The 22,092-nt window shown below is 49.1% G+C and overlaps 1 protein-coding gene across 2 annotated transcripts in view; it reads left to right on the forward strand.

Moving 5' to 3' along the window:
- The window catches only part of LOC137436512 (mitochondrial 10-formyltetrahydrofolate dehydrogenase), a 195,990-nt gene that overhangs the window by 55,888 nt on the left and 118,010 nt on the right, over nt 1-22,092 (forward strand). For both annotated transcript variants that reach the window (XM_068130372.2, XM_068130373.2), the window contains exons 7-11: nt 12,319-12,453; nt 12,843-12,968; nt 18,193-18,284; nt 20,940-21,087; nt 21,274-21,393. In XM_068130372.2, the coding sequence (XP_067986473.2) occupies nt 12,319-12,453; nt 12,843-12,968; nt 18,193-18,284; nt 20,940-21,087; nt 21,274-21,393 (621 nt within the window). The remainder of the gene's footprint in view (nt 1-12,318; nt 12,454-12,842; nt 12,969-18,192; nt 18,285-20,939; nt 21,088-21,273; nt 21,394-22,092) is intronic.

The raw sequence follows: 22,092 nt of genomic DNA on the forward strand, positions 1-22,092 counted from the left end.
TGTAGACAGGGAGGAGTTTATTGTTGCAATGATAAGTGGAGAGAGAGCAGGGAGGGAGGCTTTGACAAAGCTGGAGGGGATGGGGTCAAGAGTGCAGGTGGCAGTTTTCATTCCTATGAGGAGTTCAGAGAGGTCAGTAGGAGAGATTGGGGAGAACCGAGACAGGGGATGGCAGGACAAGGGGGGGCAGGTGGTTGGAGGGGGAGCGGGTGCGGCGGTGGTCAAGCTGTTGTAGATGTTGTCAATTTTGCGTTGGAAGAAAGAGAGGAAGGAGATGCAGTTGTCTACTGTGAATGACTGGGTGGTGGTGTTCAGGGGGCGGAGGAGTTTGTTTATTGTCGAGAAGAGTGCTTTTGGGTTTCCGGAGCCAGAGTGGATAATTTGAGAGTAGTAGGCAGAGCGGGCGCGGGAGAGGGCATCTTTGTAGTGTTGTATGTGGTCCTTGTAGGCTTGGGAGTGAACTGTGAGACCCGTTTTATTGCGGAGTCTTTCAAGTTGGCGAGCACGAGTTTTCATCAGGTGGAGTTCAGGGGTAAACCAGGGAGCAGAATGGGTGAAAGAAACTGTTTTGGTTTTTACAGGCGCAAGCTGGTCAAGGCAGGAGGAGAGAGTGTGGTTGTAGTAGTCAGTGAGGTCGGAAGGGGTGTGGAGGTCAATGAAGGGAGAAGTGGACATTTTTTCAGAGAGGGTGGATGAGAATGAGGTAGGTGAAAGAGCGTTTAGCTTACGGAAGTTGATTGTGCGATAATGCCTTGGTGTTGGGGCGGGGATGTTGATGGTCAGAGTGATGGCTAAGTGGTCAGAGAGGGTGAGGTCGGAGCCATAGAGATGGTGCAAATTTAATCCAGTGGAGCAGACAAGGTCCAAAATGTGACCACGGATATGGGTAGGAAAGTCGACATGTTGAGTGAGGTTAAAGCAGGTGAGTAAATCAGTGAAGTCAGTGGTTATTGTGGAGTCAGTGGAGTCCATGTGGATATTGAAATCACCAAGGAGGAGGATTGAGGGGGAGAGGGAACATAGCTGGGTCAGAAAGTAGGAGAAGTCAGACAGGAATGATGGGTGTGGTTTGGGAGGGCGGTAGACGACAGCCATGACTGACTGCGTGTGACCAGAGAGTTTTAAAGCCAGGTGTTCAAATGATGGAGCAGATGAGATGGAGATGAGGTTGGTCTTGATGTCTTGACGGTGGATAACGGCAATTCCACCACCTCGGCCCTCCGAGCGTGGTTTATTGACGTAGGAATATCCATTGGGTGTGGTGAGGTTGAGTGTGTAGTAGTCCAGAGGTTGTTGCCAGGTTTCGGTGAGACAGAGAAAGTCCAGTTTGTTATCCAGGATGTATTCGTTCAGGATGAGGCATTTATTGTTGAGGGACCGGGTGTTGAACAGGGTGAGCTTGATGTTGTTTTGAACAGCAGGGATGAATTCAGGTGATTTAGCCAGGGTTCGTAGGCAAGAGGTGCGATCGTGTGGGTTGCTGTGACCAGGTGCGCTGGGACGAAGAGTGAGAGTGCGCTGAGCCGACCAGAGGACGGGGATGGAGTGACCTGATTGCAAATAAACAAACTTGCGACCGGAGCCACGGTGAATGTACCTGGGTCGTCGGAGGAGTCCATTTGATTTGATGGCAGAGATGCATGATGGGGTGGAGCGGGTATTGAGCAGAAGAAGCCTTGCGGCGGAGTACTTCAGAGCCATGCCAGGCAGGAGCGAAGGGACGAGTACGAGGCCAAGGTCGAGGAGGCAAAGCGGCAAACGCAGCGGCAAACGCAGCGGCAAACGACTGCAGCCGCTAATCAAGACCACAGCGGCAAACAAGGCCACAAGGCCACCGGCAAACAAGGCCACGGCCACAATCAACGGGAGCGGGCCTTTCGAATTCCGTATTCCGTACCATCAAAAGCAGATTCCGTTATCCAGCCGGAGAACACGCGGCACGTGCGGGTGTGAAAAGGCAGGACAGGTGTGAGATGTCAGGTCAGAAAGGTAGAAGCAGACCCTGTACATCCATCCAGTCGGAGAAGCGGCGAATATGCAACGCCAGCGTCCTCTCGCAACCGAACCAATTTAAATTTACTTCTAATTTTTATTCAATTCGACCTAGTCAAAAGTGGACTTTTATCAAAGTGTTCACTATGCCGGATGATGTCTCGGCTTTCCAGTGAGTGCTTTTCAAACAAATTTGGCACAATTATGGCCTCCCATCTCTTGTTACCTGCGACCTGTCACAGGTCTACAAGAGCACTGCATGTTTTTTGTTGGACTTTGTCACAGGTTATGACCACAGTGCGGTCCTTGTTCTATTATGGCCATTGCATCCTATCAAACACAATGCCTTCCCATCACCTATCCGTGATAGATATATCCACTAATCTATAATAAGAAAAGGCACTGTCCGTCTGTCTGTCTGTCTGTCCGTCCGTCTGTCTGTCTCCTCCATAACTCCAAAACCATGAAACCTAGCGGCCCCAAACTTTGCATGCATACACCTGGACCTCCAACAGATTGCAATGATGAAAACTGAGTGTTTGGGTGTGTTATAACACCCTTTTTGAAGATTATTAACGAGGTGCTAATAAGAAAAAACCCCTGAAAAAGCCTTACCAATATGGTGGCCTGCCATCTTGGTCAGCCCACTGTCACTCGCTGGGTTCTTAACCCACCATTTTGTTTCGGCCTATTCAAATGTGCCTTGCCTTAGAAACACGATCGATAATTATCTTATCATTACATAATTGAAGCATATCATCAAAATCTGGATTCAGATATGAGGATTGGATCCTGTAGACTAAATAAATGTTCAAATCTGGAGTGAAATCTGACCAAATTTACCATATCTAGTGATTTTTATAACTAAGTGTTTATATTCATTTATTTAAGCGAGGCCGTCATTCTCCTTCTGGGGTTAGTTTTTCATTTAATTTAACAATAATTTTAAACTTAATTCATACTTCCATGGGATAGGGTGTCACTCCACTGTACCTGCGATCTGTTTTTAAAATTCCTCGGCCATTTCAACCAGAAGGAATCGGCTTGCTATCGTTTGCCAAGCCAGCCGATCCTTATCACCCATTCCATTATAATAATAATAATAATGCATTTATTTTATATAGCGCTTTTCAGGAAGCCCAAAGACGCTTTGACAGAGTGCAAAACATAACGCATAGCAAAACATAAAGACAATTGCAAAAAAAGAAGAATCAATAGGGAAATATTCAAAGCACAAAGGAGGGAGAAGGAGAGGAGATAGTCAGGGGTTAGATGCTGTGGGTTAAATGTTGAATGCAGTGTTGAACAGGTGGGTCTTGAGTGATGTTTTGAATGTGGTGAGTGAGGAGGAGTCTCTGATGGTGTGAGGTAGCGAGTTCCAGAGGGTGGGAGCAGCGATGGAGAAGGCCCTGTCCCCCCAGGATCTAAATTTGGTCCGGATGGGGGGGGTCAGGAGGTTGGTACCAGCAGAGCGGAGGTTGCGGGTGGGAGTGTGTCTGGAGAGGAGGTCAGCCAGGTAGGATGGGGCCAGGTTATGGAGGGCTTTGTAGGTCAAGAGGAGGATTTTGTACTGGATTCTCTGGGAGATGGGGAGCCAGTGAAGCTTGTAAAGGACGGGGGTGATGTGGTCACGGGTCCGGGAATGGGTGAGTAGACGGGCAGCGGAGTTCTGAATGTATTGGAGTTTATTGGTGATTGTTGAGGGTGAACCATAAAGGAGGCTATTGCAGTAGTCCAGACGGGAAGTGATGAAGGCGTGGATGAGGGTTTCTGCAGCCACAGAGGAGAGGGATGGACGGAGACGGGCGATGTTTTTCAGGTGGAAGAAGGCTGTCTTTGTGATCTGTTTAGTGTATTTGTCGAAGGAGAGGGTTTGGTCAAAGATGATGCCAAGATTCCGGATGTGAGGGGAGGTGGACACTGGGAAACCGTCGATGTTGAGGGCAAAGTTATGGGTGGACTTGGTGAGCGTTTTTGGGCCAATGATGATTATTTCAGATTTATCACAGTTAAGTTTGAGGAAGTTGATTTGAAGCCAGGATTTTATTTCAGTGATGCAGTTTGTCAGGATAGAGTGGGTGGCGGTGGAGATGGACTTGGTGGAGATGAAAAGCTGGATGTCATCGGCGAAGCAGTGGAATTGGAGACCATGACGGCGGATTAAGTGACCGAGGGGGGACAGGTAAAGGATAAAGAGGAGGGGGCCAAGAACTGAACCTTGGGGGACACCTTGGGGGAGGGGAGCAGTGGGGGATTTGCAGTTATTGATGGAGATGAACTGACGTCTGTCAGAGAGGTATGATTTAATCCAAGAGAGGGCAGTGCCGGTAATGTTAAAGGTGGTTTCAAGTCGGGTGAGGAGGATGGTGTGATCGATGGTGTCAAAGGCAGCGCTGAGGTCGAGGAGGATGAGAATGTTGAGGTTGCCAGCATCAGAGGAGAGGAGAAGGTCGTTGGTGATTTTGAGGAGAGCAGTTTCAGTACTGTGGTTGGACCGGAATCCGGATTGGAATGTTTCATACAGGTTATTGGCAGAGAGGTGATGCTTGAGTTGAGTGGCTACAGCGCGTTCCAAAACCTTTGACAGAAAGGGTAGGTTGGAGATGGGTCTGAAGTTATTTAGGGTGTCAGGGTTTAGTCCAGGTTTTTTCAGAATGGGGGTAACAGCAGCAATTTTGAGGGATGGTGGGACGATGCCTGTAGACAGGGAGGAGTTTATTGTTGCAATGATAAGTGGAGAAAGAGCAGGAAGGGAGGCCTTGACAAAGCTGGAGGGGATGGGGTCAAGAGTGCAGGTGGCAGTTTTCATTCCGATGAGGAGTTCAGAGAGGTCAGTAGGGGAGACTGGGGAGAATTGAGACAGGGGATGGCAGGATAAGGGGGGGCAGGTGGTTTGAGGGGGAGCGGGTGCGGCGGTGGTCAAGCTGTTGTAGATGTTTTCAATTTTGCGTTGGAAGAATGAAAGGAAGGAGATGCAGTTGTCTATTGTGAATGACTGGGTGGTGGTGTTCAGGGGGCTGAGGAGTTTGTTTATTGTAGAGAAGAGTGCTTTTGGGTTTCCGGAGCCAGAGTGGATAATTTGAGAGTAGTAGGCGGAGCGGGCGCGGGAGAGGGCATCTTTATAGTGTTGTATGTGGTCCTTGTAGGCCTGGGAGTGAACTGTGAGACCTGTTTTATTGCGGAGTCTTTCAAGTTGGCGAGCACGAGTTTTCATTAGGCGGAGCTCAGGGGTAAACCAGGGAGCAGAATGGGTGAAAGAAACTGTTTTGGTTTTTATAGGCGCAATTTGGTCAAGGCAGGAAGAGAGAGTGTGGTTGTAGTAGTCAGTGAGGTCAGAAGGGGTGTGGAGGTCAACGAAGGGAGAAGTGGACATTTTTTCAGAGAGGGTCGATGAGAATGAGGCAGGTGAAAAAGCGTTTAGCTTACGGAAGTTGATAGTGCGATAATGCCTTGGTGCTGGGGTGGGGATGTTGATGGTCAGAGTGATGGCTAGGTGGTCAGAGAGAGTGAGGTCGGAGCCAGAGAGATGGTGCAAAATTAGTCCAGTAGAGCAGACAAGGTCCAAAATGTGACCACGGTTATGGGTAGGAAAGTTGACATGTTGAGTGAGGTTAAAGCAGGTGAGTAAATCAGTGAAGTCAGTGGTTAGCGTGGAGTCAGTGGAGTCCATGTGGATATTGAAATCACCAAGGAGGAGGATTGAGGGGGAGAGGGAACATAGCTGGGTCAGAAAGTAGGAGAAGTCAGACAGGAATGATGGGTGTGGTTTGGGAGGGCGGTAGACAACAGCCATGACTGACTGTGTGTGACCAGAGAGTTTAAAAGCCAGGTGTTCAAATGATGGAGCAGATGAGATGGAGATGAGGTTGGTCTTGATGTCTTGTCGGTGAATAACGGCAATTCCACCACCTCGGCCCTCCGAGCGTGGTTTATTGATGTAAGAATATCCATTGGGTGTGGTGAGGTTGAGCGTGTAGTAGTCCAGTGGTTGTTGCCAGGTCTCAGTGAGACAGAGAAAGTCCAGTTTATTTTCCAGGATGTAGTCGTTCAGGATGAGGCATTTGTTGTTGAGGGACCGGGTATTGAACAGGGTGAGCTTGATGTTGTTTTGTACGGCGGGTATGAATCCAGGTGATTTGGCCAGGGTTCGCAGACAGGAGGTGCGATTTTGTGCGTTGTTGTGACCAGGTGTGTTGGGACGATGAGTGGGAGTGCGCTGAGCCGACCAGAGGATGGGGATGGAGTGACCTGATTGTAAATAAACAAACTTACGACCGGAGCCACGGTGAATGTACCTGGGTCGACGCAGGAGTCCATTCGATCTGATTGCAGAGATGCATGATGGGGTGGAGCGGGTTTTAAGCAGGAGAAGCCTTGCGGCAGAGTACCGCAGAGCCATGCCAGCAGGAGCGAAGGCAAAGCGAGCACGCGGCCAAGGGTGAGGAGGCGAAACAATCGACACAACCAACGGGAGTGGGCCCGAGGAAACAGCGATGGAGCCGAGCAGGTGAAGCCCGGAGCAGCAGAGCAGAGCCGGGACCGCGCAGAGGAAGACTCAATGGCCATAAATCCGCCACGACCACCAGGAAAGCAAGACACGGACAATGGTCCAGTCAGAGAAGCGGCGAGCAAACGACGCCAGCGTCCTCTCACGACCGGACCGGAAAACGGAAGTGGAGTGTGCTTAAGTGCATTGGAGTGCTTAAGCCGCTTGGCGAGGGCTCTACAAAAGAAGTCAAATACCTGTATACTGAATTAATTCGTCACAAGGCCGGGGAAGTTTGACTGTGTTATAACACCCTTTTTGAATATGATTAACCACCACTTGGTGAACGCTATTCAGGCTGCTTTTGCAAGCCATGGCGTTACAGTAGACAGAGCTCCCTTTTTGTTTTTACGTACCCATTTTTTTATTGACTAACATTTTTGTGCGATATATTGACCCTCTCCTCCCTCCCCTCTTTCCCCCCTCCCATTCCCTCTCTCCCCCTCCTCTTCCCCTCCCTTCCCTTCACCTTCCCTCTCCCTCCTCTCCTCCACCTTCTCCTTCCCTCCTCTCTTCCCCCCTCTCCCTCCCTCCTCTCTTCCCACCTCTCTTCATATTCCCATCAGGAAGTGGCTCATTGTCACCCGGCAATGCTGGGTACTTTTGCCACTTATAAATAAATGTGATGGTGTGGCGTGCACAAGGGGTAATCATTCCGCGCACCAGTGGGTGGCGCGAGCGCCCAGGCGGGGACCGATGGTACATGCCCCGCCCTTCGACCGATCGGCCATGCCCGGGGACTAGGCGTGGCCTCGGCACATATATGCGGGCTCTAAGCTCAAGCCCGCTCAGTGCTGCAGTTCGAGCTTTCGAAATAAAGACTTTTGGTTTTAACAAACGCGTTGTGCCCTACCTCTTTGGCAAGCAAGTTGTGTGCGCAGCACCACACTTCACTGGTGACCCCGATTGGTTCAGCCGTCGCTGACCACCGAATGCGCCATGGCCACCAACGCCGTCGCAGTAAAACTCCCAGAGTTTTGGGAAGCACAGGCCGATGTGTGGTTCGTGCAGGCCGAAGCGCAATTTCAGCTTCGAGGCATAATGGCGGACGAGACCCGTTACTACCACGTGGTCGCCGCCCTCGGGCCCGGCACTGCCGCCCGAGTCGTGTCCATCCTGCGGCACCCACCGGTCGACCACAAGTACGGGGCGCTCAAACGTCTCCTCATCGCCACGTTCGGCCTCACGGAGATCGAACGGGCCGACCGCCTCCTGGACCTTCCCGAACTCGGCGACACACGACCATCCGTGCGGATGGATTTTATGCTGTCGCTGCTGGGTGACCAAGCCCCGGATTTCTTATTCCGGGCGCTTTTCCTACGCCAGCTACCTCTACAGGTACGCCTCGTGCTGGCCGGTTCCAAAATAAGGGAACCCCGCGCCCTGGCCGTAGAGGCCGACAAGTTCTTCGCGGCTTGCGACACGCGGTTGAGTTACGGTGCTGCCGTCGTGCATCCCGGGGCAGAGGCTACAGCGTCCCTCGTGGCCCCTGCCGCGCCCCGCCCACCACCACCGCAGCTGAGAACACCGCGGCCGCCGCCCCTGCCGCCGCAAGCCTGGTGCTATTTCCAAGCCAGGTTCGGCCACAAGGCTAGGAAGTGTTGCCCGCCATGCTCGTTTGACAAGTCGGGAAACGACCGGGCCGGCGCTCGTTAGCGGCCCTGAGCGTCGGCCATTCCGGCAGCCTCCTATTCATCACGGACACCTTGTCCGGGCGCCGTTTCCTCTGCGATACAGGAGCGCAGGTAAGCGTCATCCCCGCCTCCACATCCGACAAGCGAACCGCGGGCTGGGGCCCCGCGTTGCTTGCCGCCAACGGTACACCCATCCGCACGCTCGGGAAGCACTGCCTCTCCCTGCGGTTCGGAGGGCAGCGCTTTCAATGGTCGTTCGTGACCGCCAGCGTGCCAATGGCATTGCTTGGTGCGGACTTCCTATGTGCAAATGGGTTGTTGGTCGACGTGAAGCGCAGACGGCTCATCCAGGCCGAAACCTTTAGCTCGCTCGCTTGTTCGCTGAGCAGCTCATTGAGCGGCTCACCGAGCGGCTTGCCAAGCGGCTTGCTGGAAGGTTCCGTCCCGGCGAGTTTGGTTTGCACGCTTCTGGCAGCGGATGACTTTACCCGCCTCCTCGCCAGTTTCCCGGCCCTCACGCGGCCCACCTTCTCAGCGGTGGCCGTTAAACACGGGGTGGAGCACCACATCCCCACGGTCTGGCCGCTGGTCTATGCCCGGGCAAGCCGGCTCGAGCCCACGAAGCTCGCCGTGGCGAAAGTGGAGTTCGCCACGCTGGAGCGGCTGGGGATCGTACGGCGCTCCAACAGCGCTTGGACTTCTCCGCTGCACATTGTGCCAAAGCCCGGCGGGGGATGGCGGCCGTGCGGGGACTACCGCCGGCTCAATGATGCCACCACCCCCGACCGCTACCCGGTCCCACACATTCAGGACTTTTCCGCCCGGTTGGCCAACACGACCGTGTTTTCTAAGGTGAACCTCATCCGGGGCTACCCTCACGTCCTCGTCCAACCGGACGACGTCCCGAAGACGGCCGTCATCACCCTTTTCGGCCTCTTCGAATTCCTATGGATGCCCTTCGGGTTGAAGAATGCGGCCCAGGCGTTCCAGCGGCTTATGGATAGCGGCTTGCACGACTTAACTTTCCTGTTTGTCTACCTGGACGACATCCTAGTCGCGAGCGCGTCCCGGGAGGAGCACCTGCTCCACCTCCGCATGCTTTTCGAACGCCTGGGCCAGCATGGCCGAATCATCAACCCTGCCAAGTGCCGTTTCGGCATCGCCACCATCGACTTCTTGGGGCACCGCATCACCGAGCACGGGGCCATCCCTTTACCGGCCAAGGTGGAGGTGGTCAGGGATTCCCCGCAGCCCCGCACGATCAAGGGGCTCCAGGAGTTCCTGGGCATGGTAAACTTTTACCACTGCTTTGTGCCCCACATCGCCCGGCTCCTCCGCCACTTGCACGAGGCCCTACGGGGCAAGCCGGGCAAAGGTGACATTGTATGGTCGGAGCCGATGGCCGCGGCGTTCACGGGCGCAAAGCTGGCTCTGGCCGACGCCACCATGCTTGTGCACCCGCCGCCCGATGCACCGATCGCCCTCACCACTGACGCGTCGGACTACGCGGTGGACGCGGTGCACGAGCAATGGGTGCGTGGTGCTTGGCAACCGCTGGCGTTTTTTAGCTGGCAGCTTCGCCCGCACGAACGCCGGTACAGCACCTTCGACCGTGAGCTGCTCGGGCTCAACCTGGCAGTCCGACACTTCCGCCACCTGCTGGAGGGCCGCCCGTTCATGGCCTTCGTTGACCACAAGCCCCTTGTGTTCGCGATGGCCAAGGTCGCCGAGCCATGGTCGGCACGGCAGCAGCGCCACCTCTCTGCCGTGTCCGAGTACACGACGGACATCCGTCACGTGGCGGGTAAGGACAACCTGGTGGCGGATTGCCTTTCCCGGTCCGTCATGCACGCGGTCCACCTCGGGGTCGACTATGCCCGGATGGCGGAGGCCCAGACCGCCGACCCCGGCGTCCAGGCCTTGCGGACCGCTGTCACGGGCCTCCGCGTCACCGAGGTGCCGTTCGACGCCACGGGCACAGCCCTCCTATGCGACGTCTCCCTCGCACGGCCTCGCCCCATCGTGCCCGCTGGCTGGCAGTGCCCAGTGTTCGACGCCATCCACGGCCTGTCCCACCCTGGCGCGAAGGCATCCCAGAAACTCGTCGGGGCGAAGTTCGTCTGGCATGGCCTCAGGAAGGACGTCCGCGACTGGGCCAGGACGTGTCTCGTGTGCCAGCGCGCAAAGGTCCACCGCCACACCCAGGCACCGTTGGCCCCGTTTACGGTGCCCGAGCGGCGATTCGACCACGTTCACGTCGACTTGGTGGGACCTCTGCCCCCCTCTCGAGGGTTCACCCATCTCCTCACCATGGTCGACCGCACCACGCGGTGGCCGGAGGCCGTCCCATTGGTGGCGACGTCTGCGGCTGAGGTGGCGCAAGCCTTTATCGCCACTTGGGTTGCCCGGTTCGGTGCCCCCTCGGACATCTCATCCGACCGCGGCCCCCAGTTCACCTCGGAGCTCTGGGCCGCGGTGGCGCAAGGGCTCGGGGTGAAGCTACACCACACCACGGCCTACCACCCCCAGGCCAATGGCCTGTGTGAGCGCTTTCATCACTCCATGAAGGCCGCGCTCCGGGCCAGCCTCCGCGACAGCGGCTGGGTCGACAGGCTCCCCTGGGTCCAGCTGGGCCTCAGGACGGCACCCAAGGACGACCGGCGCGCGTCCTCGGCGGAGCTGGTCTTCAGGCAACCACTGCGGGTACCGGGTGAATTTATCCCCGACTCCACGGCTCCTTGGTCCGCGGCGCAACAGCGCTCTGCCCTTCAGGAGACCGCCCGGAGGTTCGCCCCGGTGCCAACGGCACACCACGGTTGCCCGCCTTCCCACGTCGCCCCGGAGCTTCGCACGGCAAAGTACGTCTTCATGTGGCATGACGCCCACCGGGCACCGCTACGGCCCCCGTACGACGGGCCCTTCCGCGTGCTGGAGACCAGGGTCAAATTTTTCATGGTCGACATCGGCGGTGCCCCGGATCGCATTTCCGTGGACCGCCTCAAGCCGGCCCACCTCGATCCGGACCACCCTCCACCAGCAGCTCTGCCTCCGCGTCGGGGCCGCCCCCCGGCGGTCGGACCCCCGGCACCCACGCCAGCAGCTCTGCCTCTGCGTCGAGGCCGCCCCCCGGCGGTCGGACCCCCGGCACCGCCCAGCCCCGCCGGCCCACTACCCCCCCATCCCTGCACCCATCGCCAGGGGGCGTTTCGGCCGGGTCATCCGGCTTCCCCGCAAACTCACCCTTCAGGTGCGCGGGAATTCTGGGGGGGGCACGTGTGGCGGGCACAAGGGGTAATAATTCCGCGCACCAGTGGGGTGGCGCGAGCGCCCAGGCGGGGACCGATGGTACATGCCCCGCCCTTCGACCGATCGTCCATGCCCGGGGACTAGGCGTGGCCTCGGCACATATATGCGGGCTCTAAGCTCGAGCCCGCTCAGTGCTGCAGTTCGAGCTTTCGAAATAAAGACTCTTTTGGTTTTAACAAACGCGTTGTGGCCTAACTCTTTGGCAAGCAAGTTGTGTGCGCAGCACCACACTTCAATGGGGAATTTCTGGAAATAGGTGTTTCTATTTATCTTCTACTTGTCTTTATTTTTCCACCGGTTGTTTCTCTGGTAGCTGTAGACATAATCTAAGCTATTCTTCTTCCATATGCAACAAAGGACTGCAGGTAGCATCATTGGCTGAGGGCGTGGTTGTGCCGCATATACAGTGCCCCTATTGCCAGTACACTAGTACTCATTTCTCCAGACTCTGAAGGATAACAGGCTGAGTCAACCACACCTGGTGTTAATGCAACAGCCACCCGGGATTCAAACTCAGGACCCTCGGATCCCAAGCCAGCCACACTAACTGCCAAGCCAACACCAGGCTTTTATAATCTAATCCAACAGGAGAGAAAGGTGTCTGAGGATATAAGGATAATATACTGACATGGTTATTTGGGGAAACCATTGGACACCAAATGCATTTCAGGAGGACTTAGTAATTTTTATTAAATTTTTGTGTTATTTGTTGTTGTTTCTTCTTCAATGAATGCCGTTGGAGCAGAGTTAGCAACTTTATTCAGGATACTTCAAGAGTTTATGAATATAAACCTCACATATCAATTTGTAACATAGTTTTATTGTGTGCCAACCTTTTAGAAACTCACTATGTATGGGTCGACACTGCACAACACCACTGTTCCAGAGGGACAGCCACTTGAGATTGATGATTCCCCTCAGCCTGGGATTGTCTCCAAGAATGGCCTCTTCTTGTTTGGAAACGATAGCAAGGCGGTGAGTTTTTTTTTTTTCACCTTTCTTTTGCTACGCTCTCTAGTTCCGTCTCTATAGCCTCCATGACCAATACTCTCAGGCCCAGTATATATTTCCCTACCCTCTTGCCCACCCCGAACTATACCTGCCAAGCCTTACGTTTTCTGGGGCAGGAGTCAGTGCCTGAGAAACGACCAATTCATCTGACTGTGGCCTGCTCCAGAGCTGGGGAATGAAATGTTGAAAAGGCAACCATACGTGATAGGACTACTCAGGACGTGGTATAATACCACTGTGAGTCTTTTTTCTCTCATGTAAGCCGACTATGGCTGATGAACAACAAACAATATCCTAAAATACCCTGATCACGAAACATAAAAAGGAATTTCTCTCTGCCCTCCTGTTCTCAGCTTGTGGTGAAAAATCTGCAGTTTGAAGATGGAAAAATGATCCCAGCATCAAAATACTTTTCTTCAGCCAAGCAGAGTAAACTGGAGCTTTCCGAAGAGGAAATGGCTTTGGCAGAGGAGATAAGGGTGAGTAACAAGAGGTTAGGTTAACTAATTGTTTTGGAATGTGATAGCTAAACACTTTTGCCTAAAAAAATATGATTGGACACAAAATAATTAAGGGCAAACATCGACACAAGACTCTCTTTGAGACGAAGCGATATATTCCTCGGACCATTTATCATAAGGAATATTCATCTTACGCAGAGCTTATTAATAATACTATCAAAGAACCCTTCCTTTCAGACGAGATAATTCCCCCAGAATTACTAAAGGCAAATTTCTGCCATTTTAGTATCATTTGTAATACCAGCTTCATTCAGGAGCGGTGATATATCCCATACATATTTAGTTAGAGAGAATTGGGGTCTTCCCCAACCCGAAGCCCCCAGGACTATGAATGTTTTTTTGGTTTTTGAGTGGAGTTTTCAACTCGTTCCTTTCAGTAGTTCAGGAGTGCATATAGGTCAAGGAAACATACCAACAGACACTTCTTGAATAGTATGATGTAAACAACAACAAACTACAAACGTTTTATGACCATTTTCTGCTTTTTCAGGGGATTGGTCGAATGTTGATGAGCCAAAATATCACTATAACATTGACATTTTCTGTAATTTACTATTACAATAGATGTAGATTACTGTATTTTTTTTACTTTACTGTGGCCGTTTGAATAACTCCAAAAAGGCTATTCACAGAGACACGAGTACTTTCATCTCTGATAGCCATTTGGAATTTTATTGTACTGCATGTTTTTCGTTTATCCAGTATGACAATAGTTCATTCTACAACTGTACTCTGGTCTAAAATAATTCAATCACAGCTCCCTGCTTCGTACGCACTTCAGTTAACAGCAATTTTACACGAGTCATGTCTTTTTGTCATGTGATCGATTGCAGTGCCAGTTGCGATGCATATCAGGGAATACTATTATTTTGTGAGATTTCATTGCCTTCTTATAGGGCCTACCTGAAAATAAATGAAATAGAATTGGCCTTACATTCATACTGACCCTTGTATATATCCCATTACATTGTATGAGTGTTGCATAGACAAAGAAAAACGCAGGTGTGTTTGTGTGTATTGTTGGTTATCTCCATAAGCAGGTTTAAGAAGGTGAAACGGAGTCCTCCCAGGTCTTAAAGTATCCCCATCCATTTTAGTAAGGGATCACTAGTCATTGACCAAGCTGTGAAGGTTCTTTTTCTCAAAGTTTTTTTTCCATGGGCTCTTCTTTTCAGGATCATCACTAATCCTCAGATAGCTTCCAACTGCAGTTTGTTTGTAGTAATATTAACAGGGATGGTTTCTAACATCGTTGTAAGGTTCTTCTTGATTTCTGCGTTGTTTAGGCCAAAATCGCTGGATATTGACATCTCAATGAGCAGTATTTTTTTCTTTTTTGTACCTCAGCTCAGTACTATATCCGATTGCAATTCTGTGTTTTCTATGTATATGCTCGATGGAATCATCAGGTCGTACGTGAGCATGACATCTTCATTTTCAATGATTGCCCTTAGTTTGTGTTTCCATGAGTTTTCTGGTACTAGGATGTTAATATTTTTGCAGATATGCCAATGAATCACTTTGCATACTTTGTTGTGCCGTTGTGTGTAAAGTTGTTCTGATATTAGTTTTTTGCATCCTGAGAGCAGGTGACTAGTACTTTCTGTTTCTGTCTTGCAAAATCTACACTTGCCCGTCTGGCTCGGTCCCCCCATCTTTTTTAATCCATTGGTGTAGTGAGTGTCCTTGATTGTGGGCATTTATTATTATTCGTTCGCCGTCCCAGTGGAGCTGACCTCTTCTTAGCCATTCCAATGAGACTTCTTTGTCTATCCCCACTCTGTCCAATTCTTTTTTGTATTTCCCTGCTCTTTTGTCATTCTCCCAGTTGTTGGTGTATATTTATCAATATTTCTTTTTATATATTTCTTTGTTTTTTTTTGCAATTGCTGGGGCTGTGTTTGTTGCTTTTTCGTTTTCCTGTGTAGCATCTTCTATTCACACCTGTTTTTTTGAAAATTATTTGCAAGGTGAGTTAGGGATACTTTTTCAGGTTTATTGTGTTCATATTTGTTTACAAATTGCATCCGATAGTCTGTTGAACATTTCACATACTCGGCTAATCCTACCATCATCGCTGTGTGCACCTGGTTGAGTTCCATCAGGCCGCTCCCTCCCCCTCGTCTTGGCAGGTTCATCCGTGGGATGCACTGGTTTTTGTAAAACATTTTGTGGATGGTAAGGAGTTTTCTTGTTTTGATGTCTAACTTGTTGATTTCTGATTGGGGCCCGTTTATTATTCCACAGCTATATTGGAACACACTGGTACTGCGAGCTGGTTTATGACTTTGATTTTGTTTCTTGGGGAGAGGTATGTTTTCAGGATCAGCTTCGTTCTACGTAGGTATTCTTTGGCGATTGTTTTGCGCATTTGTTTGTGACATATTTGGTGGCCCTCTTCTACCCCGAGGTATTTGTATGATGCTTCGATTTCTAACTGTTGTATTGTTGTTTCAAGATCAATTTTTATGTTGTCTGTTTTTCTTGGTTTACCTTGTACAGATGTGCACTTGGAACATTTGTCTAGTCAAAATTGCATTTTAATGTCCTCGGAAAACCGTTTTACTAGTTTTAGTTTTCGTGTTTTGTACGTTTTACTTCGGAGTTTTACTTCAACCCCTTTAGGGGAGCACAAATTTTTTGTCATTTGATGTGAAGAGCTTTAAATCATCCATATATAGTATATGTCTCACCTTTGCTATTTCTTTGGATGTTTTTCTATTGGTTGTTTGGGTCTGTCCATGTCCTTGTTCATTGATGAGGTTACTTAGTGGGTCCAGAGCCAGACAAAACAAAAGGGGGGAGGGTGTCTCGTGTCTCTTGTCAAAATGTCAAAATGGTGTCTCTTGCTTTTCCCTTACCCCACCACTCTCTCCCCTACTCCTATCCTCTGTGGCACTCAGTAATTGTAGAAAAAGCTCTGGGGTTATGGCATCACTCGACCAAAAGCACCCAAGAGACACACTCTGACTCAAGGCCACAGAGATAGTTGCTGCTTCACCAGCATCACCGTGGGATGGCGAGGAGTAGGACAACGGCGTGGCATGCCAGCAGTGGCCCGAGCAACTTCAACTCCCTTCAGTGCCTCCACCCCCTGGTGATACCACTGCAGAGACAAAAGAGGAGTGTGCCTGCCTCTTGGAACTCGTATCGTCTTCCGGCTGGAAATAGTGTTGGACACAACTTTGTTCACAGCACAGAACACTCCTTGTCGCCATGTGGAAGCATCCAGAATGCTCTGAACCCCCTTCCCTCTCGCAACTTCTCCCTTTGCCCTCATCCTTCCCCACATTTCATATTTCTCTAAGTGTCCCTCTATATTGTCCTTCAGCCCTGCTGTTGGTGTTTCCCCCCCTGCCCCACTCTCTCTCTTTCTCTCTCTCTCTCTCTCTGTATTGTTCCCTTTGTTATGTTGTGTCCTAACTCTTCCATGAGCTTCGACTATGTGTAAAAAGGAACCACCTTTAGAGGCCATTTTCCCCCGCAGCGCGGGGGTTGGCCTTTTTTGGGCACCATGGTCCCCTTTTTGAAGCAATGTTTTACAGCCAGATGCCCTTCCTGCCGTCAACCCTGTTGGGCGCCTCTTGCGACACGCAGGGAATTGCCAGTGAACTGGTACTCAATTTGCCGACTGCGGAAGGATGAACAGGCTGAGTCAACCCCCCTGGCGTTAATTCAGCATTCAACCGGGATTCGAACCCAGGATCCTCGGATCCCAAGCCGGCACCCTAACCACTAAGCCAACACCAGGCTTGGTGTTTTACTTGGTGTAAAAAAAAAAGGGGGGGGGGGAAAGAGCTCGAACACAGAATGGATCAGGATGCAAAATAACAAAAGGAACAGCAGAAAGAGAAGGGGAATGCCAACAGTAGGACTGAGGGAGAAAATAGATGTAGACAAGTAAACAAGGGATGTGGGTAACGATGTTGGGTGGAGGAGAATTCAAGAGGTGGACAATTTGGATAAAGAACCAAAATTTGGGGTGTGGTTTGGTTTATTGGTTGGAGAAAATATCATGGTTTTGGATTGGGGATGATCTGAGATGGTGGTAAACAACTGACCTGAAGATCTGGAGGGAAGAATGAGATTGAAGAGAATGTGAAAGATGGTTCCACAGACAGGATAAAAGAGGAACAAATGAGTGTTTGTTATTTGTGCTCGATTCTTGACCCCAACTATAAACTGTCAGTTTGGTGCTTCGTAGGCAGAATGTGGCATCACAAAGTACGTCATACCTCAGATGGACGTTCAGCCAGGTATTCTGTCCTCCAGCATTAGTTGGTGGACGTTGTAATTAGATCCCACAGTTTATTTCACAAAAAGTTTGCAAGTTATCGCTGGCACAATGAACAGTGAAATTAATTACAAATTTTTGCCTTGCTGACTAGCTCCAGTTTACTTGGGCCACAAACTTTCTCTGACCAATTCTATAAAAAGGTGGGAATAGTTGAGGCTATTAAAGATGTCATAACAGTCATTAGGTCAAAGTCCAATATATTTTCTCAGTAATTGCATTGCCAGATTGTTTCCAGTCCACAACTGATATAGCATTTCAGGCAGGGATGTTAGGAAATACAATGAGGTTACAGCATTAAGAAGTGAATATTCGGATACGAATGACAAACAGATGAAACCACTATTCGAGGTACGGGACTTTGCCAGCGTGAGTGAATTGGCTTAAAAAATTATGGAACGGGCCAATTGGGAAACGTGCATTTAAAGAGTATATTGGACCGTTCAAAAATGACATAATGCTATTTTTTTAGGGGAGCACGTACGAGCTTGATTAAACCTTATTACTAATTTAACACTCCACTCAAACAAAGCCAATGGAAATCTGACGCAACAAAGCCGGGCAGTGTAGAATCAGCAGAGACAAACAGACCTGTGTTAGTCCCACCAGGAAACAAGATGGCGGTCGTATCATTTCATCTCGGTACGACGTTGGGTGGAGTCAAGCAACAGATGTGGGTGTGGTCTGGCAGCTGTCTGAACAATGGGTGCACATTACAAAAATCAACCCCCAGCAAGAAACCCAATAATAACAACAACAACAACAACAACAACAACAACACGAAGCTGTTGTAGACCTGTAACATGTCACAGGTAAAAACATAATGTGTCGCTGCATTCAGTTCTGTGTGAGGTAAATTTTATGCTTTGTTTCATGCATTTATTGCAGATCATTTGGAAAGGAATTCTCTCCAATGTCTCCGTTATTGAAGAGACCACCGACTTCTTCAAATGTGGAGCTGCCTCAATGGATGTTGTGAGGTGAACGACTTTTTCTTGTGCTTTTGTTGACAATTCGAGATCACACAGATAAATCTGAACAATCTAATGCCATAATGGATTAACAGTACAAAGGAAATATTTCTATTGTACCAAAACCATCAGGCATATTCTTTAAATGAATATGTGTGTATATATATATTATGTTGAAGGCTCCAGGCACAGACTATATACGTAGCCCTCATCGATGCCAGGCCTTAAATAAAAGAGAAGGAAAGTGTGTGATGAAAAGCGTATGATGTTTGTTTGCGAGAAAGAGAGATTAAAGCTAGCCCGGGAGCTATAGTTTGAATGAGGCAGAAGTAAGACCAGCAATGTTGACACTGAGAGTGTAAGATGGTTCCGGGCACCACTTTAACGCTCCTAAGTCAGAACGGTAGTACTACCCTGGCTGGGTACCTTCTACAACGGTAGTACTACCCTCGGCGATATATCTATATATCTACAGTCACGTGAAAAAGTAAGTACACCCCATGTAAATTTTTGACTTTTTCAACATATTTCAACATACAGCTATTTGATCTTCATTTCAACAATATTGATTGATAAAGGTGACATGATATAACAAATATCATGAAACATTTCGGGAACTGAGTGGCATGCTGATGAGGAGGGGAGTGTCATTGAAGCTGAAGGGAAAGGTGTATGCTACATGTGTGAGAAGTGTTATGATTTATGGGAGCGAGACATGGGTAATGAACGTAGAGCAGCAACGAAGGCTGGAAAGGGTGGAAATGCGAATGGTTCGGTGGATGTGCGGAGTATCGTTGAGAGAGAGAGGAAGACAAATGATGAAATGCAAAAGATGATGGGAATAGAGCCTGTGATTGATGCTGTGAAGAGGAACAGGTTGAGATGGTTTGGTCATGTGTTGAGGAAGGATGAAAATGACTGTTTGAGAAGAGTGATGGAAATGAATGTAGAAGGAAGTAGAGGACAGGGAAGACCGAGAAAGACTTGGCTAAAGATGGTGGAAGAAGAAATGCGGGCAAGGGGGTTAACAAGGAGAGATGCAGAAAATAGAGCAAAATGGAGAAGATTGTAATGGGGACCGCAAGGCTATCCCCCGCTCTAGCAGGGAAAATGGCCTTAAAATGCATGTTGTGTTGTTGTTGTTTTTACATTTTGTAGTCAATTGTATAATTTAAATAAACATAAATGCAAATTTCGCATGTGGAAAAAGTAAGTACACCCCTACATTTATCACTACTTCAATTACCTAAAATTAGAATCAGGTGCACCAGCCCAGGTGCAAATGATTAGAACATTGTGAGAGAGGATCTTGGAGGAACCTGTCTTATTTAAACCTCAGACATTTAGTTTGGTTTGCTGTTTGTTGTTGAAGTGTGCTGCATCACCACGCCTAGATCAAAAGAGGTCTCTGAGGCCTTCAGAAAGAAGGTTTTCGATGCCTTCGAGTCTGGGAAGGGATTTAAAAAGATCTCCAAAAATTTGAAATCAATCATTCGACTGTCCGGAAGATCATCTACAAGTGGAGAAGATTCCAAACAACTGCCAACTTGTTCAGGTCAGGCCGCCCCAGCAAGTTCAGCCCAAGAGCAGACCGCAAGATGCTGAAAGAAGTCTCTAACAACCCCAGAATGTCATCACAGGACCTACAGGTGGCTCTTGCCACTGTTGATGTCAAAGTGCACGAGTCTACCATTAGAAAGAGGCTGCACAAATTTGATCTACATGGGAGGTGTGCCAGGAGGAAACCTTTCCTGTCCAGAAAGAACATCAGGGCAAGCCTAAAGTTTGCCAATGAACACCTCGGCAAAGACCAGCACTTATGGAACAATGTGCTCTGGACAGAAGAGTCAACGGTAGAGCTATTTGGCCACAGTACCAGAATACATGTTTGGCGAAAACCAAAGACAGCATTTGACCACAAGAACCTGATATCAACTGTAAAGCATGGTGGTGGAAATATTATGGTTGGGGCAGCTTTGCTGCATCAGGGCCTGGGAAGCTCACCATCATAGAATCCACTATGAATTCTTCATTGTACCAGAGGGTGCTTGAGGATAATTTGAGGCCATCTGTCGGAAAGTTGAAGCTCAACCGAAGGTGGACCTTGCAACATGACAATGACCCTAAACATACCAGTAAATCCACCAAGGAATGGCTGAAAAGAAAGAAATGGAGGGTTCTGGAATGGCAAAGTCAAGGCCCGGATCTAAATCCCGCCGAGATGTTGTGGGGGGATTTGAAACGAGCTGTGCATGCAAGAAACCCCTCAAGCATCGCACAGCTGAAAGAATTCTGCATGGAGGAGTGGGGAAAAATTTCTCCCAGTCGATGTCAGAGACTGGTAGACAGTTGTAAGAAACGCCTACTTGAGGTTGTTTCTGCCAAAGGGGGCAATACCACCTATTAGAGCCAAGGGTTTACTTACTTTTTCCACATGTGAAATTTGCATTGATGTTTATTTAAATTATACAATTGACTACAAAATGTAAATGTTTCCTGATATTTGTTATATTATATCACCTTTATCTATCAATATTTTTGAAATGAAGATCAAATAGCTGTATGTTGAAATATGTTGAAAAAGTCAAAACTTTACATGGGGTGTACTTACTTTTTCACATGACTGTATATATGTATTTTGCTGATTGGTTTTGCCAAATGCAGATTGATCGAGGAGGTGAAGCAACGTGTCAGCGAGTTACAGCTGCAGAATGAGGATGTGTACATGGCCACCACTTTCCAGGAATTTGTTCAGACAATTATACGCCGCCAACGAGGAGAGGACGATGAAGCAGAACTGGAAATCGATCACGTGAGCACTTCTCAACCATTTCTACCACAGGAGATTATTTTTTTCATAAACTTTCTTTTACTAAAATGTGAGAAAAAGATTTGGGAGATTTCGTGGTTGATTTTGTAGATTATCTCAATATTATCATACTAGGGTTGGGGGTGGGGGTGGGATGGGATACTGTAATGACCCTGTGAAATGTTTTAGGTCAGCAAGGAAGTGAACAACATGACAATAAAGCTTCCACACCAGTGCTTCATCAATGGGAAGTTTGTCGACGCAGTGGATGGCAAGACTTATGAGACGGTGAACCCTACTGATGGCTCAGTAAGTACATCCTGATGTTTTCTTCTTCTTCATGTAATCACTGCTTTTGTGAAAATGGAATTTTACTCTGCAGAGCCTTTGCATCCTTTAGTTGTTGAAATCTGCACATGTCGATTATATATAAGCATCAAGGCTCATGGCAGAGCATAACGACAGGGGACGATGGATGAACAGACAAAATGGGGCAAGGGAAGTGGTGGAATGACCAAAAATGGACACCACAGCACAAGGGGAAGTATTGTGGGAGAAGGCTGAGAACGTAGGGTGTAGTACTGATCTCAGTAGTGGAAATGAGAGAGACCCTGAGGTAGTGGTTGGCAGCATACTTGCAATCCTCTATAGAAGAGTTTGAGATGACTTGGGAAGACAGTTTCAAGGGCTCGAGGCTCCGAATAGGAGCTTATGAAAAAGACAGTTGATTTGAGTGTTTTCACTCTGTCAAAGCACATACCCAATGGACCATGAAACCTCTATTGACATACATATTTGGCTTGGAGAAAGAAAAACATTTTGAACTTGGAAAAGTTAGTTTGTAGAAGGAATAGCAATATTGTGTCAATGAACTCGATGATTAAGTCGATAAATAATTGTTAGAAAGGCTTTAACTGTTTTTGTTTTTCAGGATATTGATGTAAACCAACTTCACACAAAGTATGCGTCATATGTCCCAAGCAAAAGTATCCATCCCCAGTGATGGAA

The sequence above is a fragment of the Myxine glutinosa genome, chromosome 11 (genome assembly GCF_964187855.1).
Source record: "Myxine glutinosa chromosome 11, kmMyxGlut1.1, whole genome shotgun sequence".
In the NCBI taxonomy this organism is placed as follows: Eukaryota; Metazoa; Chordata; class Myxini; order Myxiniformes; family Myxinidae; genus Myxine; species Myxine glutinosa.